Source organism: Cheilinus undulatus, linkage group 11 (genome assembly GCF_018320785.1).
Source record: "Cheilinus undulatus linkage group 11, ASM1832078v1, whole genome shotgun sequence".
NCBI classification, from domain to species: domain Eukaryota; kingdom Metazoa; phylum Chordata; class Actinopteri; order Labriformes; family Labridae; genus Cheilinus; species Cheilinus undulatus.
The window spans coordinates 22,844,174-22,867,108 of record NC_054875.1 but is presented as its reverse complement, the minus strand read 5'-3'; the positions used below and the strand labels follow the sequence as shown (position 1 = coordinate 22,867,108).

Below are 22,935 nucleotides of genomic sequence, written 5' to 3'. Positions count from 1 at the left end.
AACATCTGCCCCCAGCCACAGATGTAGGCCTGCAGACCCCAACAGAAGCATGCAGACCATGACATAAACCAGTTCTTTTCCTGGGCCAGCAGGGAGTTGGTACCCATCCATCCATTTTCTATACCGCTTATCCTGTTGGGGGTCGCAAGGGGGGCTGGAGCCTATCCCAACCGTTATTGGGCGAGAGGCAGGGTACATCCTGGACTGGTTGTCCGTCAATCACAGGGCTGACATATAAAGACAGACAACCAGGCACACTCACATTCACACCAACGGCCAATTTAGAGTCATCAATTGTGTTGGTGTGACTTCAGAAACACGTGTTGTTGATACAGGAACTCTGAACTAGAAAGGCCTCCTAAATTGAGTTTAGCACAACTGTCTTAGACAGTCACAGCCATTTCCACAGGCAGATGGTCATTTACTGAGTAACTAACTTCACTCATGGTGCAAGAGTGTCTACCACAAAAGCAACTCTAACACAAGGAACATGTGCAAAGGAATCTTCAGTGATTATGGCAAAAAAGGCATCAGATCACATTAAAACAGTTTCTTTAAATTTATAGACCAAAAGTACGATACCCAAAGACATGCTGGGAAAAAACTGCCCAGGCTTTTATTCAATGCATTATTTTCTCATTGTAGCGGCATCTTTATTTGGATTAACTGATTGATAGAAAATCTATTTCCATCTTTTTTGATTAATCAACAATTTGAGTTATTTTTTAAATGATTTTTCAAGCATCCAGTGAAAGCAAGAACTTCTGGCATACTTTCAGTATGTAAGTTATACCCATAAACAGTGCACATGCTGATGTAATGTCTCCAATGTCACACAGAACTTCAGTGCCCTCTATCTGCAGTGCATGACTAGAGATGAGGTGGTAGATAACAAGGATTACTAGTACTTGGAAAATCTCCCAGTCATGCTGCAGCATGCATCAGAAGTTTTGGTGTAAACTTTTGATTCCTGAAAATAAAACTAAAGTGTTAAATTTAGTGCATCCATGTTTAAAGGTTTTACCACGGCTGCTGTCACACAAATAAATCCAAGAACAGCCTCAGAAAAAGAAAAAGCGATGATACATGCACTTCTAATATGCCCAGTGTTTTTGGGTAGAATGTGCTACCTTTTTTTTGTTGCAGTAGTAATTGTTATAAAACAGGAAATAAAGATTAGATATAAGAACTATAAAAAGCTAGCTATTGAAGCTAGACTTCAATTCAAATTCAATTTGAAAAGCTGTATTTTTCCCAGTGTGGCAATTCAAAGGCAATTACAGCAGTACCACAACAAAAACAATGAACAGAAACAAAACCAACAATCAGCAAATTATATTAAAACATTGTTATAATGTCATTTAGCAGACACTTTTATCCAAAGCGACGTACATCTGACAGGTAGACAGGTGTTCCAGGGGTTAAGGACCTTGCCTAAATTAGATAGTGGTCATGCACTGACTGGGATTTGAACCACCAATCTCCTCTACCAAAGTTAGTGATATAACCCATTGTATGTACACCAAAAGTATGTAGGAAATTTACAATATATGATTCAGAATATAAACAGTATACTACAAATGTAGTGGACAGTGATCTGACTGACAACAGGAAATAAATGTGTGTGTAAACAGAGTAATATGAGAGTGGACCAACAACAATGACAAGTAGTTATAGTGCAATAACAAGACTGTCAAATTTCCTAAACTGCAAGTCACATTTCATCATGAGTGTACCATTTAACTCCAGAGCCATGGGTTACCAAAATATCTCCCCCGACCCAAAGACTACAGCAGATGATCACTAATGTTTTGACAAATCAAGCCAGATAATTCAGATCAGCTGATCTCATGCAAGCCCCCATCAGTTGACTTGCAATTGGTTAATCATACTCATGCTGCCATATTTAAACTATTCTAGCCTCGCTACGCTTCATTGCTCTTTCTGCAAGCCACATTTTGCAACCCTCCTCCACCCCAGCTCCTCTTTTATAATGCCTCTGACTTAATCAATGCCATTCTGTTGTCACTGATGCCTGCTCTGCTCTGGGTTTTTTTGCTGCTTCTCTCCCTGCCTCAGGCTTGTGCTGTTCCTACTTGATTCTTTCTACGTAGGCTCGTGGAAGGGCAGGAGGACCCCAAAACAGCCCCGCAGCCAAAAAGTTGATAGCAGCAATAAGTGCAAATTAATAACTGCTAATAGAGAAACATATTTATAACCGCAAATCATGTGTTTCTTCACAAGGTGGTCCTGACTGAAATGATTGTACATGCTCATATGACAGCTCTAAAAGACTGCTAAAAGACACAGTCGGGGTGCATGTGGCCTAGTGGTTTATGGCGCGCCCGGGTTTGAATCTGGCCTGTGGCATTTTCCTGCATGTCTCTCCCCAGCTCTCTCATTTCTGTTTCCAATTCTATTTACTGTTCTCTGCTCTCAATAAATGCATTAAATCATAAAAAAGACAGTCATCTGTAGTTAGGCTTAAAACTACAGTAAACAAAATAGATACTCAGAGTGACAGCAGGTGATGTAATTTCCATGCAGTTTAATAGCATTCTAGAGTTTATGCTATGTTAGATCAACAGCCAAGGGATCTCAGGTTGTCATATTAAATTGTAATTTGCCATTTAGAAAAGGACTTTAAAGTGTATCCACTGTAACCTAACTTGTCAGCAGGGATTTAAGATAGCACTGTGTCTAGCTCCACTCTCAGGTTGGTTTGCTGGGTACCCCAACAAAAGGGTGCCAAAAAAGTAGGCTCATGTGGACCATTTTTATATACCTTTCTAAACTTTTAAAAGTAGAAACATAAGTAACTTGGTGGAAAAATAATAAATGTGTCTACATGAGTGTGCCCATTAAACCTGGGCTTTCTTAAATTATGAAGTGACTTGGCTCCTGGTAGTTTATTAATGGAAAAATTTATGATGTATCCTTCATAGCCAGCCACTGACACTTAAAAGTAATACATTTTGATATAATGACAAGAGTTAGACACAAACAGAAAGGTTTTTGCTAAGGAATAGATTTTTCATTATTTATAATTCGTCCATCTCTAATCTGTTAAAATGCCACCTCCAAACTGATCAGTGTTCAGTGTTGCTCTTTGATTTTTCCACATTTGCTTGTCAGCTCAGAGAAGAAGATGTTAGATGGAGAGACAATAAACATGCTGTAGATTTCAGCATTCATGACTCTCTCTTCCGTTTTACGTCCTCTTGATGTTTAACAGCGAGCGACACGTAAAGACCAGCGCTGATCACTGTCATAATCTGTCTCCATCAGCTACATGAGCACTGACCCGTCACATCCCCATCCCATCAGCTGAACACACAGTCCATCAGTGGCAGATTCACCTAGCCGCTGACCTTCTCCGTTTGCCTTTCTGATAGAGATTTCATCAATCTAGCGTTAAAGAGGGGAAGGTAGAGGCCTGGCATGGGGCAGTGAGGCGTGTGGCAGCCAAGATGTGGCAGAGAGAGACTCAGCAGCTATAAATACCTCCTCATAGAGGACCCCAGCCTCTGCTGCTGAGAGCAAACAGCTCAATAATTCATACACACACACTGACTTGAGCTGTGTGCTCAGCAGCAGAGCAGACTGAAGAAGAGGAGTTCACCTGAACAAATTGCATGTGTTTGTGAATGTGTATTTGTGTGACGAGATGCAGTTGTTGCTAGGAGTGATGAGTTCCTCTGTTTTCTCTTATTTTTCCTCAGGTTTGTGGTTTTGTGGGCCTTTACTACAATGTGATTATCGGCTGGAGCATCTTCTATTTCTTCCAGTCTTTCCAGTATCCACTGCCTTGGGCCGAGTGCCCCATCAAGATAAATGGAACCCAAGCCAGTGAGTGCAAACACAATGCTCTGCACAACACACCTGAAACAAGAACAGAAATGTCTGGCAGAAGACACAAAGTACATATAGCAAGAAGTGAAATGAATACTGCAGAGTCTAGCTTCCACATTCATGTGGTTAAATCTGCAGAATATGTCTTTCCCGTACGGCCTTGCACTTTATCCAGCAGAGCAGCCCTGTTGGCGAGGCCTGTCAGATGGTATGACCCCAACAATGTCAGAACCTCGGATGGCTATCAGCTGTTAGCCCGTGGTGGGAGCTCGTGCAGGTTTTGGAGGAGTAAAGGGCTTCAGCTTTTATTAACATTCAAGCACAGGATGTCGACTCAGTTTATGATTATGAGTGCAGCGGGGGAGGTGCTGTGGGGCGTCACACACGACTCTGCCACTGTGTTTTTGACTGGTAGTGTTGTAATTGTATGCTAAAAACATGGCTGCAAACATGCTCTCAAAAATTGGCTTGTCAAATAGGGAGTAAATGCCAAGAACACTTGATTAAGACTTATGAAAAATTCTGCAGAGCACAAGTAAAAAGGTCAACATTAGCTAGTGTTTTATGTCTAAGGACTGCATGATGAGATATTTCAACATGAGAAATTAATTAATACTACTTTATAAGCCACTTATACCCCTTTTAAATGTCCCTTTCACACATGCACTGCACTCCTGATTTATCAAAATTAGGGGTCGACCAATTATCTGCACCAATATACGGTGTTTTGCCCACAACACTATTTGATTGGCCAAGATGTCACATAAATTCTAGTCAATCAACACAGCAGCTGACGTGCAGAGAGCAGGCAGGAGATTAGCCAAGTCTCTGCAGGGTCCTGTTGAGAGGGCACGGTAATACTGCAGATATTTATGAAGTTCGAAACATTACACGCCTCCAGAAAAAACATTCCAACAACTTCACAGTCTGTTGTGGAGTTTCTACAATGAAAAGCACGTTCAGTTGCATAGTTACTCTATGCAGAAGCGTAGCTAGGGATTTTAGGCCCCCAGAGGGAATATTACACAGGACCCCCGAACTGGCTAGCCAAGCAACAAATGTTGCATAATTTTTTACAAATATCTATCCTTTTTTTTAAATATATTTTCGAACCATAATTTCCCCATTTATGAGCAATATTTTTTTACTATGGTTAAATTAAATTTACTTGCATTATTTCACTGCGCTGGACTATACAATTTGGAATTTTGTTAAGGGAGGAGCAGGGCCCAGTCTGTTGACCAATTCATTTGGTTGCTTTTGATTCAATAATGACACTAATTACTAAGAAAGAAATAATAAAAACACACTTTTCATTGCAGGCTTCTCAAGGGCCCCTCCCTTCTGTGGGCCTGGTAATCCCTCCACCCGTACTGCGCCCCTTGACTCTAAGGAAAATATCCGAATAGTGATCTTTGCTTCAGCGCTCCATTGTAAACCAATGGGGTCTGAAATGATGTATTGAGCCACAGTTAATGTCCTATTACTCATTCAAGCTTTTAATATTTAATCCCTCATAATGTGTTAAATGTGTTAAAAATATCTTTTGCTGCTTCTTTATTAAACCAGATGACTGTGGTGTTATTTCTTTCCCCCTGTTTACAGTTACAGTGCTGAATTGTCCTGAAGCTGCTTCTGCTAATGTTGTAGACATAAAGCTGTATCTTAGGCCTCTGTTAATCCAAGTGCTGGAAAAATAAACTATATTTAGGATACTGAAGTACTATAAATTTGAGGTATGTGACTGGTACTTCATAAAAACTTGCATTTAACTTTACTCCACCAGATTTAAGGGGACAAATACTGGCTTTTTTTAATTAAAATGATTTAGATGGCTTAGTTGAAAGTGACCTTGCGAGTTTAAATTATTAGATAAAAGTCTACTCATACATTCACATACTATGTCCTAATCCTAACCTCTAATCAAAATTATCCTAAGGAGATATTTGAAAACATAAGGGTCCAAGTACCAGAGTTTAAGCTGCTTACACTTGTACAGAGTCAGTTAAATGTCCTATACCTATATTTTAGAATACATGTTGCAGTTTCTGGACACCAACTTTTTTAACTTGAACTTCGCGTACTTCTTTCAACATTGGCTCTTTGAAAAATCATTCACCTGGTGGGAAGAACGATAGAATTTAGAAACAGAGCAGTAACAAAAAAAAGTGTTATGGAAAAAGTAAAAAGCACATTTTCCTCTGTATTAGAGCAGTTTCAGCTGTTGGAGCATTTCCTCTCATCGCTCTCTTTCCTTGTGGTTGTTTAGTTGTGGAGCCGGAGTGTGAGAAGAGCTCGGCCACCACTTACTTCTGGTACCGTCAGACTCTCAACATCACCAGCTCCATCGACGACACAGGCGGCCTCAACTGGAAGATGACCCTGTCCCTGCTGGTGGCCTGGATCCTGGTCTGCCTGGCTGTAATCAAGGGCATCCAGTCCTCTGGGAAGGTACGAGGTTTCCAGGGCTTTACAGCAGGGATCATAGACCTTATTAATCAATGACCCATCCATAACGGAGAGTGTTTGATTCACTAAAGCCGATAGCTGGATGCTAGAGCCTGTCATCAGCGCTCATCTATTTCTGGATCTCATCTATATTATGGAGGAGACACATGCAACATTAATAAACCTGAACTGAAGCAAGCAGAGAGCGGATCAGGATGCTTTGTTTGGCGACAACTGCAACAACATCCTATTATCTTCATCCAGAGAGTGAGTCATATAGCTCAGCGTAACATCCAGCCCACATTCTCAACAGGAAAATACACCGATTGCCAAGGTCTGACACGCTTTTTAAAGACTGAACTCAGTAAACCAGTTTTCATCCTCAGGACTGAAATATAATCCAGAATAAAAACTGTATGAAGGATCTTTTTCGTCATCTTTCCAAACATTTCCAAATTCTGTACACATTTGGTATGATTTGGCAGATTTAGTGCCAACAAAGACAAAGCAGTTTGAGACTGATTCATGATCGCTGTCGTCTCTGTGAGGCATCAGAATAGTGTCACCATGGCAACGCTGTGTGAAGTACTTGACTTTCTCTCTCTCGCTTTCTCTCTCTCCAAGGTGATGTACTTCAGCTCTCTCTTCCCGTATGTGGTGCTCTTCTGTTTCCTGGTGCGAGGTCTGCTGCTGAAGGGAGCCGTGGACGGCATCGCTCACATGTTCACCCCAAAGGTGAGAAAAATAATCCCACTGCTGATATTCAGAAACTCTGATGTGCTTCAGCAGGATTCTGGTTGGTGTGTATAAAAGAAACATAACAAAAGGTTATTTCCCCTCCGTCCTCCAGGATAAGGAAAATGTGGTTTTTAGCTCACTTTCATTTTGGACCTGAACACTTACACAAGCATGGCTGGCCAATCATATAAGCAGCTTAAGTGATATTTTATCTGTGCATGCTGCTGAACTATTACTGGTGATGGTTTCGCTGCTGTACCACCAAGGCTGTTTAGCTCCATTACTATTAGAAAGTCATAAAGATCAGCTCTGGGTCATGTGTTAGGTTGTTGTCTCCCTCTAGAGGTGAAAATTTGTAACTACAGAGGAAATTCCACATTAGTGCTGCATTTTGTTTGGGACAGAATGTTCACATGAAAAATCAGCAAACTAGTCGTTGTTTCACCGTAAAAATGGTTATGAAAGCAAACAGGTTTTTGTTTATCCGTGTCAAGTTGTGTTATAATCTCTTACTATCACAGCAACGGTTCTTTCCCAGCTAAACAGACAATAATTCTGCTACAAGATTATGATGTGCACATACATAACACGTAACAGGGATACCTCAAAACCCCAGATTTAACCAGAACAATTTGTCTCAATGTCTTCATAATGTACTGTAGAAAAATGAAAGCTCTTTACTTGGTTTATGTGAAGATGCAATTTGAATTTATTCCTGAGATTTGCTGCTGGCATCAAATGTCAAAGGAGGTAAGGTAATGAGGCAGCTCAATGGATTTAGAGTAGCACTAGAGCTCTAATGAAGGTGCAGGTTAACTTCATTGTGTAGGCAAGCTTTTCTCAGTCAGGGTGCCTTCAAAATTCTTTAAATTTAACCAAGAATCACCATAAATATGCAGACCAGTAGCTATCTAAGTGTACATAATCAAAACCTTCTTATTATTCTCTTTTCCTTAAATTACATCAACGCCAGACTCACTGAATGAATAGGCTAATGTCAGCATGTACTGCTTAAGAACCACACAGTTTTTTGGTTTTTGTTTTTTGTTTTTTGCAGTTCAATAGGTGTCTGTGGAGTAAGAAACAGAATTTTCAAGGTCCACACAACCATTCTGAGAAAATAAGGGGAATTTCAGTTATTGAGATTGCTTTGGAGATTTATTATGTTAATTCTATTGACATTAAGCCCTCTGAAGCCATGGGTACTATGTAGAATATTTAATCACACAAATACACTGTGATTAATCCTGATTTATCATACATTTAAATACTACCATTTACTTGCATATTGGTTTGAGATGAAAGAACTACAAGTATGGTAAACTAGTTTTTAAACTTTATTTCAGTCAGGCACACCCTCGTCAAACATTTTAACATTTTATTGCAAAATGGATCTACATTTTTACCTGACAGAGAAGGCTCTGATCAAAAGATGCTTCCTGGGTTAGTCAAGCTGCATGCTTTGACTTTCCAGGGAGCATATAACTAGAACCCCACATATGGATAGATACATTAATGACAAAGGGGACTGAATACAATAAAGTTAGTTCAAAATACATACTAGCATTAATCTCTTTATGCAACAAGCTTTAAGCTATAAAGGAGGAGGCTGGGGTGGAGGAGGTTAAGCTTTGACAGCAGCAGCAGTGTGGTGCATCAGCATTAATGCATTAGTGAGAAGTATCTCATGAAAATGGGTCGCTGTGTTAAGAGAAAGAGTTGTGATTGGCTGTTGGAGCTGGGAGGCGATAATTGGGATGAGTTGGCTGTCAGCTGGTCATGGCTGGGCGTATGACTACCCTGTCCTGCATGAACTAATACTGAGCTTCATTTAACTTCTCAGTTAAGTTGTTATGGTATGTAAACTATAGTTTTATTTGATGAGCAATAATATCCTTATACTACAAACTTAATTATCAAGAACAAAATAACTTTAGCTGCAAAGTTAATGTAAACTGATTTCTTTGAAGCCCCTTGTCCTCAACGATGTTGACAGTCTTTGGTGACCCATGTACCGATTGTATTAGTTTACTTGGTTGTTGTTGTTTTTTTGACATATCTGTTCTGCTGGTCTGCTGTACTCACCAGTGTAGCTTGACAACCATGGCTTGTTCCTATGCTGATGTTAGCGTCTTTGCTGACTTTGGTTTTATCTAATCTTCCATTTGACAGTTTTTTTAAATTGAAATTTGCTGTTAAGCAGAGAGTATATTGCAGCCAGAGAAAAGAAAACAGATCTTCTGTAATTAGATAATTAATTAAACAGACAAAAAACAAAACCCATTGAATTTTGTGACAACCCCCTTTGGATGAATCATCTTTCTTCTAAGGGGTCCAAAACCACAGACAATACAAGTCACAGAAATACATTCAACAGACACACAAAGGCTCTTATGCACTAACCCACTAACACATTGTTCTCTCAAGCCCGCTACGCCTACACGTATAGGAACCAACAAGGCTGCACATAAGGGGGGAAAGGTACAGCTTTCTGTGGCCCAGAGTTATAGAGATTAGCAAAGGCATGGTCCATCCTAAATTTAAGCAATTATGAGCTTTTATTAACACCTAAATTCCACAGGAGGAAAAGTGCAAGATTATTTGCTCAAGTAAAAGTGCAGTTACTTTAGTTAACATTTACTTTTGTAGGAATAAATTTGCTGCTCTGGTAATCCAGGGGTCAGGAACCTTTTTGGTAATAAAGGTGACGCAGTCAATTAGCCTAACTCTTTGTCTATTGACATAGCTGATTGAGCAAAGATATGTGGCCTTCCACTGATAAGTTTTATCACACTGATAACTTTCCACTTAGAAGTTATTTTATTCTTACTTTGCATTTTAATCATAATTTTCATTTTGACACATTTATGGATTTAGAACTACAATAGAAACAACTGTGTACATATTTTTATTTTTATCTATAAATGCTATTATCAGCCAGTGATTATTTATTTTTATTTTTAATGATACCGATATAGTCATTATCATTACTTCTATATTCATCAAAACACACTCCTTACACCTGCTGTCAGACAGACCTAATGCAGGATATTGTAGTAGCCTACTGCTCTCCTATGGATGAAACCTTCTCCACTTCATCTCCTCTCTCTATGCTGCTGTCTGTCTGTCTACATCACATACAGGTGTGCAGTAGGCTTAGTATAAAACTTACCAAAGTTAATTGTTGTTTTCACATTCCGACCTTCCCTCTTGCTGTACTAAACAAGATTTCAAAATTAAAAACTTAACTTGCGTGATGAGCAAAACTCCTGCTTCAGGTGTCATTAGTGACAAGACTGTCCAGACCTTTGTTCCCAAGACAGGAAAGCACAGTATGCGCTGCACCATAGAGGCACAATATGACTCATTTTTGAGCTGATAAAATAGGCCTATTTGTAAAAATAAAGAAGTGAATGAAAGAGCTACATTTTTTTTAATAAAATATACAAAACTATCTCTATATAGCATTATAAAAAATATTCGTCTAATGTAAAAAAAATTTCCTTTATTTCAAATTTGGCACAGCTGCAGAGAGCCAATTCGGAGGGGCAACACAGCCGCATGCGTCACTGGAGCCACAGGTTCCCGACCCCCATATTAATCTAATCAAGTAAAAATTAAAATTATTGCTTTCAAGTGTATTTAAAGTACTAAGTAGCTACTTTACCACTTTAGAGGATTTCTGCAGTAAAGTGATCATTACTTACTGGCAATAACAACATAAGAATATGGATCTCCAATCAGGTTATTCAGGTAACGTCACACCTTTATAATAAAGTGAAATGGAAAAGCTGTTTTTGGATGTGATGCAGACATGTGCTACTGTTTGATCAAAGCCAAACTCCTTTTTCTACTCAGTAACTGATGTTTTTTATGAATGTAATGAATATTACTACAATTCTTCCCATCAGTTATTAAGTAAATGTAATAAGTTTCACCCCAACTCTGCTAAATACCCTCTATTACAGTGGTGCACAACTGGTCCAGCCTCAGGACCCACCAGTCTGTCTTACGACAGATTGCGACCCAAGTTTTCAAAAAATACTCAACAACGCATGTTTAGTTAAATAAATGTGTTGCAGTTTGGAGCATGATTGGACCAAAACACCTGATATAAAAAGAAAAGGGACAAAACTGACACATTTTATACCTTCTTTTCATGAGCATGTCATGTGTCAATTTCTGCCACTTTCCCAGAGAACTTGTGAAATTACTTCATTATCCTGGGAAAAGAAGCCTTTTATTGCATCAAGAAGAGATAGATTAGTTAAAATATTGATCAAACATTTGCATTTACCCAATTTCACAGTAAAACAGGGTAAAATAAAAGGTATCAATGCATGTTCAATAAGGACTGCCACCATTTTTTTTCAGGCACCTAGTTGCAACCCACTGAAAACTGCTCAGCAACCCACCAGTTGAGAACCACTGCTCTATCATATATTAAAACAACAAAAGTAATAATTTTATATTATGTTGCCACTTTCAAAATGCATACCCCCTCTTCCTAAAATGGTATGAGCCTTTATTTTTGTGATATATGGTGGATTGTCCCATTGGACTAGGGCAGGAATGCCACTGTGTACAGCCACACTAAGACCTGCAACAAATTGTTTTCAGTCAACTCTAAATCCAAATGGCCCCAGACCCAAGAGGCTAACATTAGCCAGGAGGCTAGTGCTAAAGCTGCAGATCCAGCGTGCATGTGTTGATATTGTTAAATGACTGTTAACAGAGCCTGTCAGGGGCCCATCCATGTCTGTGGCAGGTCTGGAACCAGATATAACAACATATATGTTGCACTAGTGACAATAATAAGAGTGGTAGGACTACATAATGACAAAGGGAAACATAAAGTTTGAATTAGTTTTTTTTTTTTTTAAATTTTATCATCCATTGTTTCTACTTTCAAATGTCAGTTCTTGAAAACTTGAATCCTGCATGACAAGTGAATGCTCTAGATCCAATAAACTATCTTGGATAAACCATCTAAATATGAGTAGGAGAGTAATAAACTCCCACTTTGCCAATTTTTATGGAAATAAAATGAAATTATGATTAACTTACTTGAGTAAAAGAACCTCACTGCTCAAACATTTTTAATAGGATAAATGTGAATATATACATTATAATCTGTCACTAATATTGAAATGTTAATCTTTTCTCTGCAGCTGGAGAAGATGTTGGAGCCGCAGGTGTGGAGAGAAGCAGCCACTCAGGTTTTCTTTGCTCTTGGTTTGGGCTTTGGAGGTGTCATTGCTTTCTCCAGCTACAACAAGCGAGACAACAACTGCCACTTTGACGCAACGCTCGTCTCCATCATCAACTTTGTCACCTCCATCCTGGCCACTTTAGTCGTGTTTGCTGTGCTTGGGTTCAAGGCCAACGTCATGAACGAAAAGTGTGTTGTCGAGTGAGTATGTCCTTCTAAAAAAAATAATAAATAAATTAAAAAAAAACAGTTGTGCCTGTTTTTATCACTTTTGCTTACACATCTGTTCTTTCAACATCTCTAATGTTCTCTGTGCAGCAATGCAGAGAAGATCCTAGGTTACCTGAACACAGGTGTGTTGAGCAGAGAGCTCATCCCTCCTCACATCAACTTCTCCCACCTGACTACCCAGGACTACGCTGAGATGTATGGTGTCATTAAGACGGTGAAGGAGGACAGCTTTGGACAGCTGGGCCTGGATGCTTGTGTGCTGGAGGATGAACTCAACAAGGTCAGATGCTCTAAAAGTAGCATGACTGTTCAAAAGGCAGAATTTTTGTTTAGCATATGCTCGGAAATGTGCTTTATACTTGACTTATCTATTCCCCTTTATCACTTGCATTAGAGTAACCAAATAAGATCATCCACTTAAAAACAGCATTTTGTCACTATGACCTTTAACATTGTGACCATATTCCCTCTGTCCATCCTGCAGGCGGTTCAGGGCACCGGCCTGGCCTTCATCGCCTTCACAGAGGCCATGACACATTTCCCTGCCAGCCCTTTCTGGTCCGTCATGTTCTTCTTCATGCTCATCAACTTGGGTCTGGGAAGCATGATTGGCACCATGACCGGCATCACCACTCCCATACTGGATGCTTTCAAGATCCGCAAAGAGATCCTGTGTGGTGAGCTGAAGCGTTTCATTTCTCAGTCCCTTGTGCTTGTTTTCATTATGGCCTTTGGGATTCTTAGAGGATGTTTTTGCTCTCCTCCACAGTGGTGTGCTGTATCATCGCCTTCCTTTTAGGCCTGCTGTTTGTTCAGCGTTCAGGGAACTACTTTGTCACCATGTTTGATGATTACTCCGCTGGTCTGCCTCTCACTGTGGTGGTGATCCTTGAGAACGTCTCTGTGGCCTGGATCTATGGCACTAAGAGGTCACTACACACATTTGTATACTACTAGCATTTTTAAGCTTTTTCAAACTTTTAATACTTGCATTGTCTAAAAAAAGAGGAGGGTCATTAAAATGAAAATAACTTTAGTCATGCTAGTAGCGTAACTAAAAGCAGGATCAGTACGTTTTCCCTTTATTGAGTGGTTTTGCAATAGAATTTTGCACAGACATCAAGATTTAAAAAGAAAAAGTAAAAAACAAGCTTTACGTAATACCTTCACTTTTTCCATACTGGCAAATTACTCCAAAGCTGCTGAAGTGATTACCCTTAAACTTAGTTTTACCCTTAAAATTTATTGAAAAAAAATGGCCTTTGCCTTATACAATGACTGCTAACACTGTGGCTACAGTATTAGCTGGGATGTAGCTGTAGAAAGGCCAACCACATTTCTTTATTATAACAAGAGCAAGAATGTTTGCTCTTCTCCTGAAAGGTTTTACATGAATTTAGACACCACTTTTCATAAACTACGGTAGCACTAGACTCTAAATCTCAGGTTAGAACTGGAGTTTTGAATGGCCTTATTTTGTCTTGTTGCTCTGATTGGACCATCATCAATAAGACAGATAGAATGTTTGTCCAATCACCTTCTGAGGATTTTTGAAAAGTCCTGCCTTTCCCAAACTCGTTGTATGAGAGATTTCTTTAGATGAATGTGAAATAAAACCATGCATTGGGTATGTGAAACTGACTATCTGGCATGTCAGGTTAGGAATCAGTCACAAGTGGGTATGTTAAGAGAAAGTTATGTGACTAATAACCAGATATTTTTCATCATCCTCAGTAATAGATGTGAAAGCTGGGGAAGAAAAATATCTAAAAGGTCAAGCATGAAAACTGCAGGGAGATGATGAGATGATGCTTATAAACAGTTTATCATCAGTGGAACTTTCGAAATAAATCACAGTGGTCATTTTTAACAGAAAACTCTTTCATTCTTTCTTTCTTTCTTTCTTTCTTTCTTTCTTTCTTTCTTTCTTTGTGTAACAGATTCATGCAGGACCTGGAGGATATGCTTGGCTTCAGGCCATACTCCTTCTATTACTACATGTGGAGGTACGTGTCTCCAGCTATACTGGTCGTGCTTATCGCTGCCACCGTCATCGAGATGGCCGTCAGTCCTGCAGGATACAACGCCTGGGTAGAGTCTGAGGTCAGTCTTTACTTTATTTTTGTTTATTTTAGTCACAAAATTAGGAACAGGAAATACTTTGTTGTTCTCTTTTGGCAGCAAAATGCAGAAATATTTGCTATTTAAAACACAAGTTAACAGGTTTACACAAGGCAGTAGATTTGATCAGCTTAGATACATCCTGCACATACAGATACAATACAAAGAGTGCTCCAGCTTCATGGTGATGACTGAATTGGTTTTCAATAAAAGGTGAAAGGCATACTCTAGTTATGTTTTCCCCCTTTTTCCATCTTTTTTGTTCACCAGGGTGCAGAGAAATTCCACAGCTACCCACCCTGGGCGTTAGCCATGGCTTACGCCCTCATCATCACTGCCATGCTGCCTTTACCCCTCGTCTTCATCGCACGCCGCTTCAATCTGATTTCCGATGGCTCCAACAAGCTGTCCGTGTCCTACCGCAAAGGCATGATGAAGGACATGTCCAACCTGGAGGAGCAGGACGAGCAGCGCTTCATCCTGGGCAAGAACCCCAGCGAGGCTCCCTCCCCGATGCCCCCCCACCGTACCTTCCTTGGTCCTGGTGGCGCCCACGAGATGACCAATACCAATTATGGCACAAGCACCAAGACGGGCTACCAGAACATTGGCTCACCAGAGTCTGAGCTATGATCTACCTGTCGTAGATCCATCCTCCTTGTCCTTTAGGTGGAGTACTAGGGAGAAAGGGAGGAACAGAGGAGGTGAGGAGGGAGAGAAAAATCCACTGCTGCTCTTTGTTTTGGCAGCGTTCATCACATCTTAACCCACAGAACCCAATCCCTCCATCACACCTTTTTCTGGCTCCTGTCGAGTCTCGCTGACATAAAGGGATCGTGGGAATGTGAGTCCCATCCAGGCATCTTTTCCATCTTTTATTGCTCACAGAGAGAAGGAAATGTGAACGAAGAGAAGCATATAAATTTTATTTTGAGGGTTTTGTTATTTAGTAAGCTCTGGTGAGGTTAAGGTGTGTGAAATGCTGAAGATTCACTTTGGACTGAACCGTAGAAGTCAAAGACAGTTATTTTTGAGTCAAGTGGATGTTCTTTATCTTGGAGATAATTGTCTTAATCTGGTTTAGTCACAGAAGATTGTTATATGTGGGGAAAGGATAGAGGGAGACTCATGGTATGAGATCATTCCTCATCTGGAAACACAAGAATCACTCTAAATCAGTATTTAACTAACAGTTCTTTCAGTGTAAACAGTGTTACAAGCACATCTTTAAGTTTAATGTGCCTCTCACGCATCAGCAATAATTCTTATCAAAGCTGATCTCCTTCTATTTTTCTCCTGCTCATGTAGAATATTGTAAATACGTGTTGTGACCTAGTCTGAGATGTCAGCGTAAATCGTGTATATACACCACAGTTGTGCACATCAAGGGGAAAGCTTTTTGCCTCGTCATTTCTTCTCTGCGATCACCAAAAGCACAGACGTCAGACATGGTTAGAGCATCTCTGAGCCTTAACACAGAGCAGCACTTTTCTTTTCTTCTCACGCCATATCTGTGCTGTTCCAGCCGCAGCTGGCCAACACTAAGCTTTTCGGTTTTAATCAATCATTTCAATCAAGCGTTTCCATTTTAATCAATGCCTTCGAAGGGCTGAGGTAGCGGTGCATGAGCAGAGATAAGCTCAGGTTGTATGGGTGAGGCAGAGCAAGCAGAAATTGGAAATGCGAGGGTTTATTCCTTTGTGTAGTAGAAGTGTTTGAGTGTGAATGTATTGTCTGCTGCTGAATGAGAGCCCCGGTGACCCTGCTGCTTTAAAAATAGAGCAGCTTCACCCAGGGGAGGCTATGGCAACAAGGAAGGCTCAATAGAGACAGATCCTCTTGTGATGTGGAGGAGGACGAGGAGAGCAGACACCTCGCTTTGTCTGCTTCACCTGCACAGCTGTTTACGTGATCTCTGACGATGTGATAGAGCACTGAGTGAGAGGTTCACTGCCATGTGGATTTATCATACTTGACATGTGGGTTTAATTGTTGTACATTCCTAAAATCTGTCATTAGCACTACAATTACACTTTGATGTCTTTTTGTGAACTGAGGTGTGAAAAGTGAAGCCTTTTTTATTTTTATGTATAACCTTGTAAGACGCTGTATGTTTAGGGGCTTCATGTGGAAAATGTTCTGTGATAGATGTTTGGAATAAGCGGTAATACACACGTTTCAACACTAGGGGGCACTAAAGGCCAGTGGAGGAGGTGTTAAGGTTCTCTCCAACTGGTGGCCCCTCCCTGAGGCAACAGGGATACTTGAGACTGAGCAGATGTAGTGAAGCACAGTTAGTCACATTGTTTGGTGCCTGAACAGCATCTCTGTTGTCTGTTTGCCTTATGCTTTTGTCACTTTGTTCTCTTGGTTATGTAGCGTGTTTGTGCAGTTTGGACCAACTTCTTGTGTCATTCACTTGAGCACTTTAATTAGGTTGAGACCCTGGAGGTGGTTTTAGAGGACTGAGAAATATTTGGTAAAATTTAAAAATACAAGGAAGCACAGATTGTCACAGATTTTGTATGATTTAGCAATATATGCATTAAGGCTGTAACTATATCATAATTTCAGGATTTTTCATTGCCAAAAACAATCAGATGGACTGATAAATCATCATAAGGCCCCACATCTAACAATAATATGCCAAATAAATCAAAGTCCCTAGCTTGGGCTGACCACCGTTCACTTTATTCTGATGAAATCTGAACGATGAAGGTGATTGAGCTTTCTTTCACTTTTATAGCACGTCCTGCAAACACTGTCCTTTACAAAATCTTCAGAACCTCCAAAAGAGCAAGGAACCTTGCTTCAGGTCTAGGTACAGTACCTCCCTTAATCTGTCATCTCCTCTGACATTATTTAGTAGGAGTAGCTAAACACAAGGCTTGCTAGCTAGCTAACTAGCTAGCAGTCACTGAAGTGTCTACCAGTGTGTTTCAAATTACATACCTCTGATGGAATACTATTAAAGCACACTTAAAGGCAGTACAGGGAATTTAATCTCAGCAGGTTAGTAGCGACTCAGATCACACACCGACAGGAAGTGAGGATGGATTAACTGACTCTGTTTTCTTCTATTTATTTTTTAATTGCAAGTTATACAAAGGCGCTTCTAATCAAAACTTGGTGACTTTTATCACTCACTATTAAATTCATGTAACTTCTTTAGCCTTTTTTGATGGCTTGTAGGGCGAGCTGCACTGTAACCTCTGTTAGTGGTGTAGTTGCTCCACTGGTTTCCCCACACTTCTGTGCACTTACAGATACATTTTAAAAAGGTTTCCATGCTAACTGGTTCCTGTGATCCAGTAATGGCTGTGTTTACTCGACATTCCAGCTTCTTTCTAAAGATTCAACACTTCTGTGACTCGCATCTCAAATCTATTCCAGCCTAAATGTTTGTATGAGTGATTAGCGCATCACAGTCACCAACAATAAATACATTGAGAAAAATAAAGATTTTGTAAACACAAGCAGAGTTTGACTCTATCTCACCAATATTATCTCAAAAATTATTCAGACAGCGACGCATCCTCAGTAGCTATGGAACTCACATCTCTACCACTCACCTGACAGGTATCAATCAGTGTGGCTTGGATTGATCTAAAACAGTGGTGTCCAAACTATGGCCCGGGGGCCAAATGTGGCCCGTGGCCCATTTTTAATTGGCTGGGAGCAAATTCTAGAGAAAATATGGCCCACATTAAAACATGTGGCTTGAGCTTAACTATATTGTACTTCTTGTTTTCAGCAAAAGGCAGTGCTACCTTGGTAAATCTGTGAACAAACATTTTGACAAGAAGATATCTTGATTGATAACATCCTGATGGATTATCATAGCAAATAGCGATAGCTTGTCAGGGGCAGAACCAGTGGTAGCCAGGGCTAAACAGGGCCCCCTGAAATCTGATTCCAGGGTTTTGGGGTGCAAGTCTATTTGCCCTGACAGCCATTAACTAGCCACTAAGGCAAACCCAATTGTTAAGCATGTATTAACTTATAATTGATTAGTCTTACTAACTTTAAAATCCTCATGGCGAGGAATATGGAAGTGGCCCCACCATTCTTATATATTTCCATATGTGATCCTCTGTGGAAAAAGTTTGGACACCCGTGATCTAAAACTTAAAGTTACCTCGGGTAACAAATGAAGTTTCCTCCACACTACAGCTAAATTAAACACTAAGCTGCAGCCCCTACCACACTCAACATTACTGACACTTATACTCTTCGACAGAGACTCTGGGAACACAGTTGAAATACCACAAATAACCATTTTAACGGAAACACAGTAAAAATACCGTTAGTAACTGTTTTCACTGAGCTACAGGAACACAGGACAAGGGATAGAGTCCACCCTCAACACAGTTCCTGAGGAAACAAGTTGTTCCGCGTCAGCTTCCAAAATAAAACAATGAATAAGCAGACAGAGCTAAAATCACACCTGTTTGAACTGGATTCCAGAATATTACAGGATGGAATTATAAATAAATAGCTAAATACAACCATGGATGGTCTTGAGTGTGCCAGTAGTATACTGCATTTGAGTAAACTTCTCGTTGTGAATGCACTATGTGCCAGTATTTCGTAGGGGTATGCAACTTGAGACCCAGGTTACTTCTTCATGCTCCCTCTCTTTTTTGATGTTGCAACCAGTGTGAAGAATCCCTGCAGCCCCTTTCAAAAAAACAGATACATAGGTATTACTGTATGCATTTTTAAGCACAACATTCATATTTAATTTTTTAAAAAGATGGTTGTTGTCTCTATTACAGGTTTCTTGTGACAGTCCTAACCTGCATACTGTGAGATATTAGTCTGAATGTCCCTGAATGACATCTGGTTTCTTGTTTTTATTAGTACAGTGGATCTGTGCGTCATTGCCTGTAATTTAGATTTCTCTGTACACTTACAACAGATTTTTAAAAGTTTGGGTTAAATGAAAGTTGCAAGCATGCTTAATAATTACAAGAAAAACGCATTTTCTTCGAATGGGCTTATTTTATACCAGTTGTTTTCAGCCTTTTTCTCCCTTGGAGCCCCCCTAATTTTATTTAAGAAAAGCTGAGCCCCCTGCAGAAGACCCCCAATGATAAAAAATAAAATATTTCTGTCAAAAATCAACACCAATGTAACAGTTTAATTTCTGAAAACCTTAGAAAATAGACCCACGCATGTTTTTCTTACCCAAATATCTCAGTCTAAACTATTTAATTAGTGTTTTGTCATGATTTTAGTGGATATGTGTAAATCTAAAACAAAGCTTCAGGCATTCCTGAGATTTAGTAACCTCTGGAGTGTATATCAGTGTATATCAGTGTATATGTTACCTGAATCATACACTTAAATACACTCATGGTTAGCTGATCATTATGATGAAGGTAATTCAGCTCACAGGCCACCAGCTTCTAAAAGGACACACCTGCACTCACTTATAGCATTTCAGGTGCTTTTTTTTCCAATGCAAAGGCATAAAGATCTATCTAGATCAAATGTACCACACCAGATGTTTCCAGCAGAATGACTTTGATCACAGAACACAAAGTGAGCTGCAGCTCTGGAATTTAAGCACATTGACAGAAGCACAGGAAAGAGAGCACAAAGGCGAGAAACTCACCAGTTCAAATGAAACACCTGGCTGGTAAAACTTGCAGATTATGTAAGTTACAGCCTGCTTCTTGCACACTCTGAGGGGTCATTTCAGGATAAAGGCTGCACACTAAACTACACAGATGCCTGCACAAGAAAGCCATTCATTTGTTCTGCATCTTAACTGTGGCCAGAGAGTATTAGCACAGTAACCATGAGAGGACATGAGAGCACAATGACAACAGACTTTTGGAAAGGCAGCATGCAGCTCCAGACTTGAGGAACTTCCAATACTGCACAGTAAAAAAAAAAATCTCTGATATAAATCAGACATTTGCATTTATAGTAGATATTTAATATCTATAATGACAAGTAAAAACTCCAACTCCAGGGTCTCTTTGTCTCGTCCATGTGTCAGCTGTGTTGCATTATGTACCACAAGGCAACTTGTGGAGGTTAACTCACTGAAGTAACTGAGATTAACTCAATAAAAGTAGAGTAATATTGTGTTTATTTAACCGTAAAAATAGTCTCTATGTGACCAAACCCATAGTTATATTTATAGTATTTAAGAGAGTGTATTTAATCTGTACATATGGATGTACATTCAGATCAATTCTCACTGAGTATCTATAGTATAAGAGTGACGGACTGTATACTTGAGCTGTAAATAATAAATGTATATTTTGAGATATTTTTTTGATTTTTGTACTGTAGGTAACGTTACGTTGGTGTCTGTTGGTTTCTGGTGTTAGTGTGTGGTTGTTCTGATTGTGACTCCGTATGTGTGTGAGAGTGTGTGTTTGTGTGTGGATGTGCGTGCGTATAAAGTAAAGGTAAATGTAGGTTTTGGTGTTTAAATGTGTGTTTTTTTCTCCTCTCTCAGTGTTGTGTGCTGCTGAACTAATCCAGTAGATTCAATCCTGTTGTTACAGAGAACTGGGACCACAAATGTAAGCAATCTCCTCTCTGAGTTTCTCAATGAAACTGTGAGCAGCTTCCAGCACAGAACTGGCAACGCAATCACAAGGAAAATGTCTGACTGAAACAAGCAGCCCAACTTTTTTCCTCCTTTGGTTGAAGACAGTGATGGACTGTAGGAACACAATGGAGCAAACAGGAAATTAAAGTAACCACTTTTATTAAACAGACAAAGGCTGTGTGTGATTTTTTCTTATGATCTAACCGTGTTTTAGTGCAAATACATATTTCAATAAAGATTTATGTTCTCAAACATGGCTTTAAGGTTTGTCATCTACAGATTTCGGCCATAAACAACATCCCTAGTCAAAGCTGCTCATAAGGAGTGATAAAGGGAAGAGCTTTCTGGGGTCCAGACGAACTGTGGGCCCATGAATGTCAGCAAAATCATGGTCTATTGAGAAGTAAATTATCATTTGTCAAAGTGTCAACAAGTGTCAAAAATGGATTAGCAGAGGCAGTGAATAGGCAAATAGCACCAAATAGGGTCAAAAGTGGCAAAAACAGGCAGAAAAGGGGATTAAAAACAGAAAAAAATTACTTAAATTGGCATAACAAATAGTGAAATGTTAAAGTTGGTTAAAAAAATTGATTGAAGGGAGTGGTGAAAAGGGCTTAATAGTGGCACAACTGGGTCAGAGGTGGCAACAGAAGCCAGAAAGTGGGAAAATGGGCAGAAAAGGCAGTGAACTGGGATTTATAAAGTAACAGTGAAGTGGCAAAAACAGGCAGGAAAGAGTGAAAAGAGGTTACAAAGGGCAAACATGGGCTCAAAGTTGCAAAAAAAAACGGCATAACAAAAAGTGAAATGCAGTTAAAATTGAAAAAAAAAAACAATGACAGAAGAGAGTGGTGAAGATGGATTATTAGTGGCAAAAATGGCTTAAAAGGGAGAAATGAGTGGAAAAGGTAATAGACTTAGACTTTAAAAGTGGCAGAAATTAGTTAGAAGTGGCAAAAATGTTTTTAAAGTTCCAAAAAATGGATTAACAGGCAATTAAAAGGCTGAAAGCGGCTAAATTGGGGGAAAAGTGGCAAAAAATGACATAAAAAAGGGTTACAGATGGAAAGGGGAAGGGAGTGGTGAAAAAGGATTGAATTTGGCAAACTATAGTTTAAAAGTGGCAAAAAAAATTGGCAGAAAAAAAGTGATCAAAAGGGCTTAAAATTTAGCAAAAATTGGTTTAAAAGAAGAAACAAAAATGGGCGAAATTAATGAGAAGTGGCAAATAACAGTGGAAAAATGGTCAAAAAGCGTTTTGAAGGGGGTTAAACAGTACAGAGTGACATGAATGCATGTGTGCTTTGTAAATATAAATACACCAGAATGCAATGATTTGCAAATCTCATAAACCCATATTTTATTCACAACACAACATAGACAACATATCAGATGTTAAAACTGAGACATTTTACCATTTCATGAAAATATTCACTCATTGAATATATCAAAAAATTTGGACAGGCCAACAAAAGGTTGGAAGAGTAAGTGGTACTGTAACAGATTAGGTTAACTGGCAACAGATCAGTGACATGACTGAGTATAAAAGGAGCTTTAAGAGAGACAGAGTCTCTCAGAAGTAAAGATGGGCAGAGGTTCACCAATCTGCAAAACCTTTGTTGAACTTTGTTAAAGTTCCTCAATGTAAAACAGCAGACTCTGAATTCCCCATGATCTACAATACATAATATCATCAAAAGATTCAGAGAATCTGGAGAAATCTCTGTGTGCTGGGCACAATGCCAAAGATCAGTGCATC

At 39.5% G+C, this 22,935-nt stretch overlaps 1 protein-coding gene across 2 annotated transcripts in view; it reads left to right on the top strand.

Moving 5' to 3' along the window:
- Nucleotides 1-21,345, top strand: part of slc6a17 (solute carrier family 6 member 17) — a 38,816-nt gene extending 17,471 nt beyond the window's left edge. The window contains exons 4-13 of one of the 2 annotated variants that reach the window (XR_005992607.1): nt 3,723-3,849; nt 6,122-6,303; nt 6,925-7,035; nt 12,210-12,451; nt 12,569-12,761; nt 12,966-13,158; nt 13,251-13,410; nt 14,422-14,584; nt 14,873-15,446; nt 21,130-21,155. Coding sequence is in view for 1 of the 2 variants with exons in the window: in XM_041800119.1 (XP_041656053.1) it covers nt 3,723-3,849; nt 6,122-6,303; nt 6,925-7,035; nt 12,210-12,451; nt 12,569-12,761; nt 12,966-13,158; nt 13,251-13,410; nt 14,422-14,584; nt 14,873-15,235 (1,734 nt within the window). In the remaining variant the exon portion in view is untranslated. Of the gene's footprint in view, nt 1-3,722; nt 3,850-6,121; nt 6,304-6,924; nt 7,036-12,209; nt 12,452-12,568; nt 12,762-12,965; nt 13,159-13,250; nt 13,411-14,421; nt 14,585-14,872 lie in introns of both variants that reach the window. The other variant, XM_041800119.1, reaches the window with a different exon arrangement.
- The last annotated feature ends 1,590 nt before the right edge of the window (nt 21,346-22,935 follow it).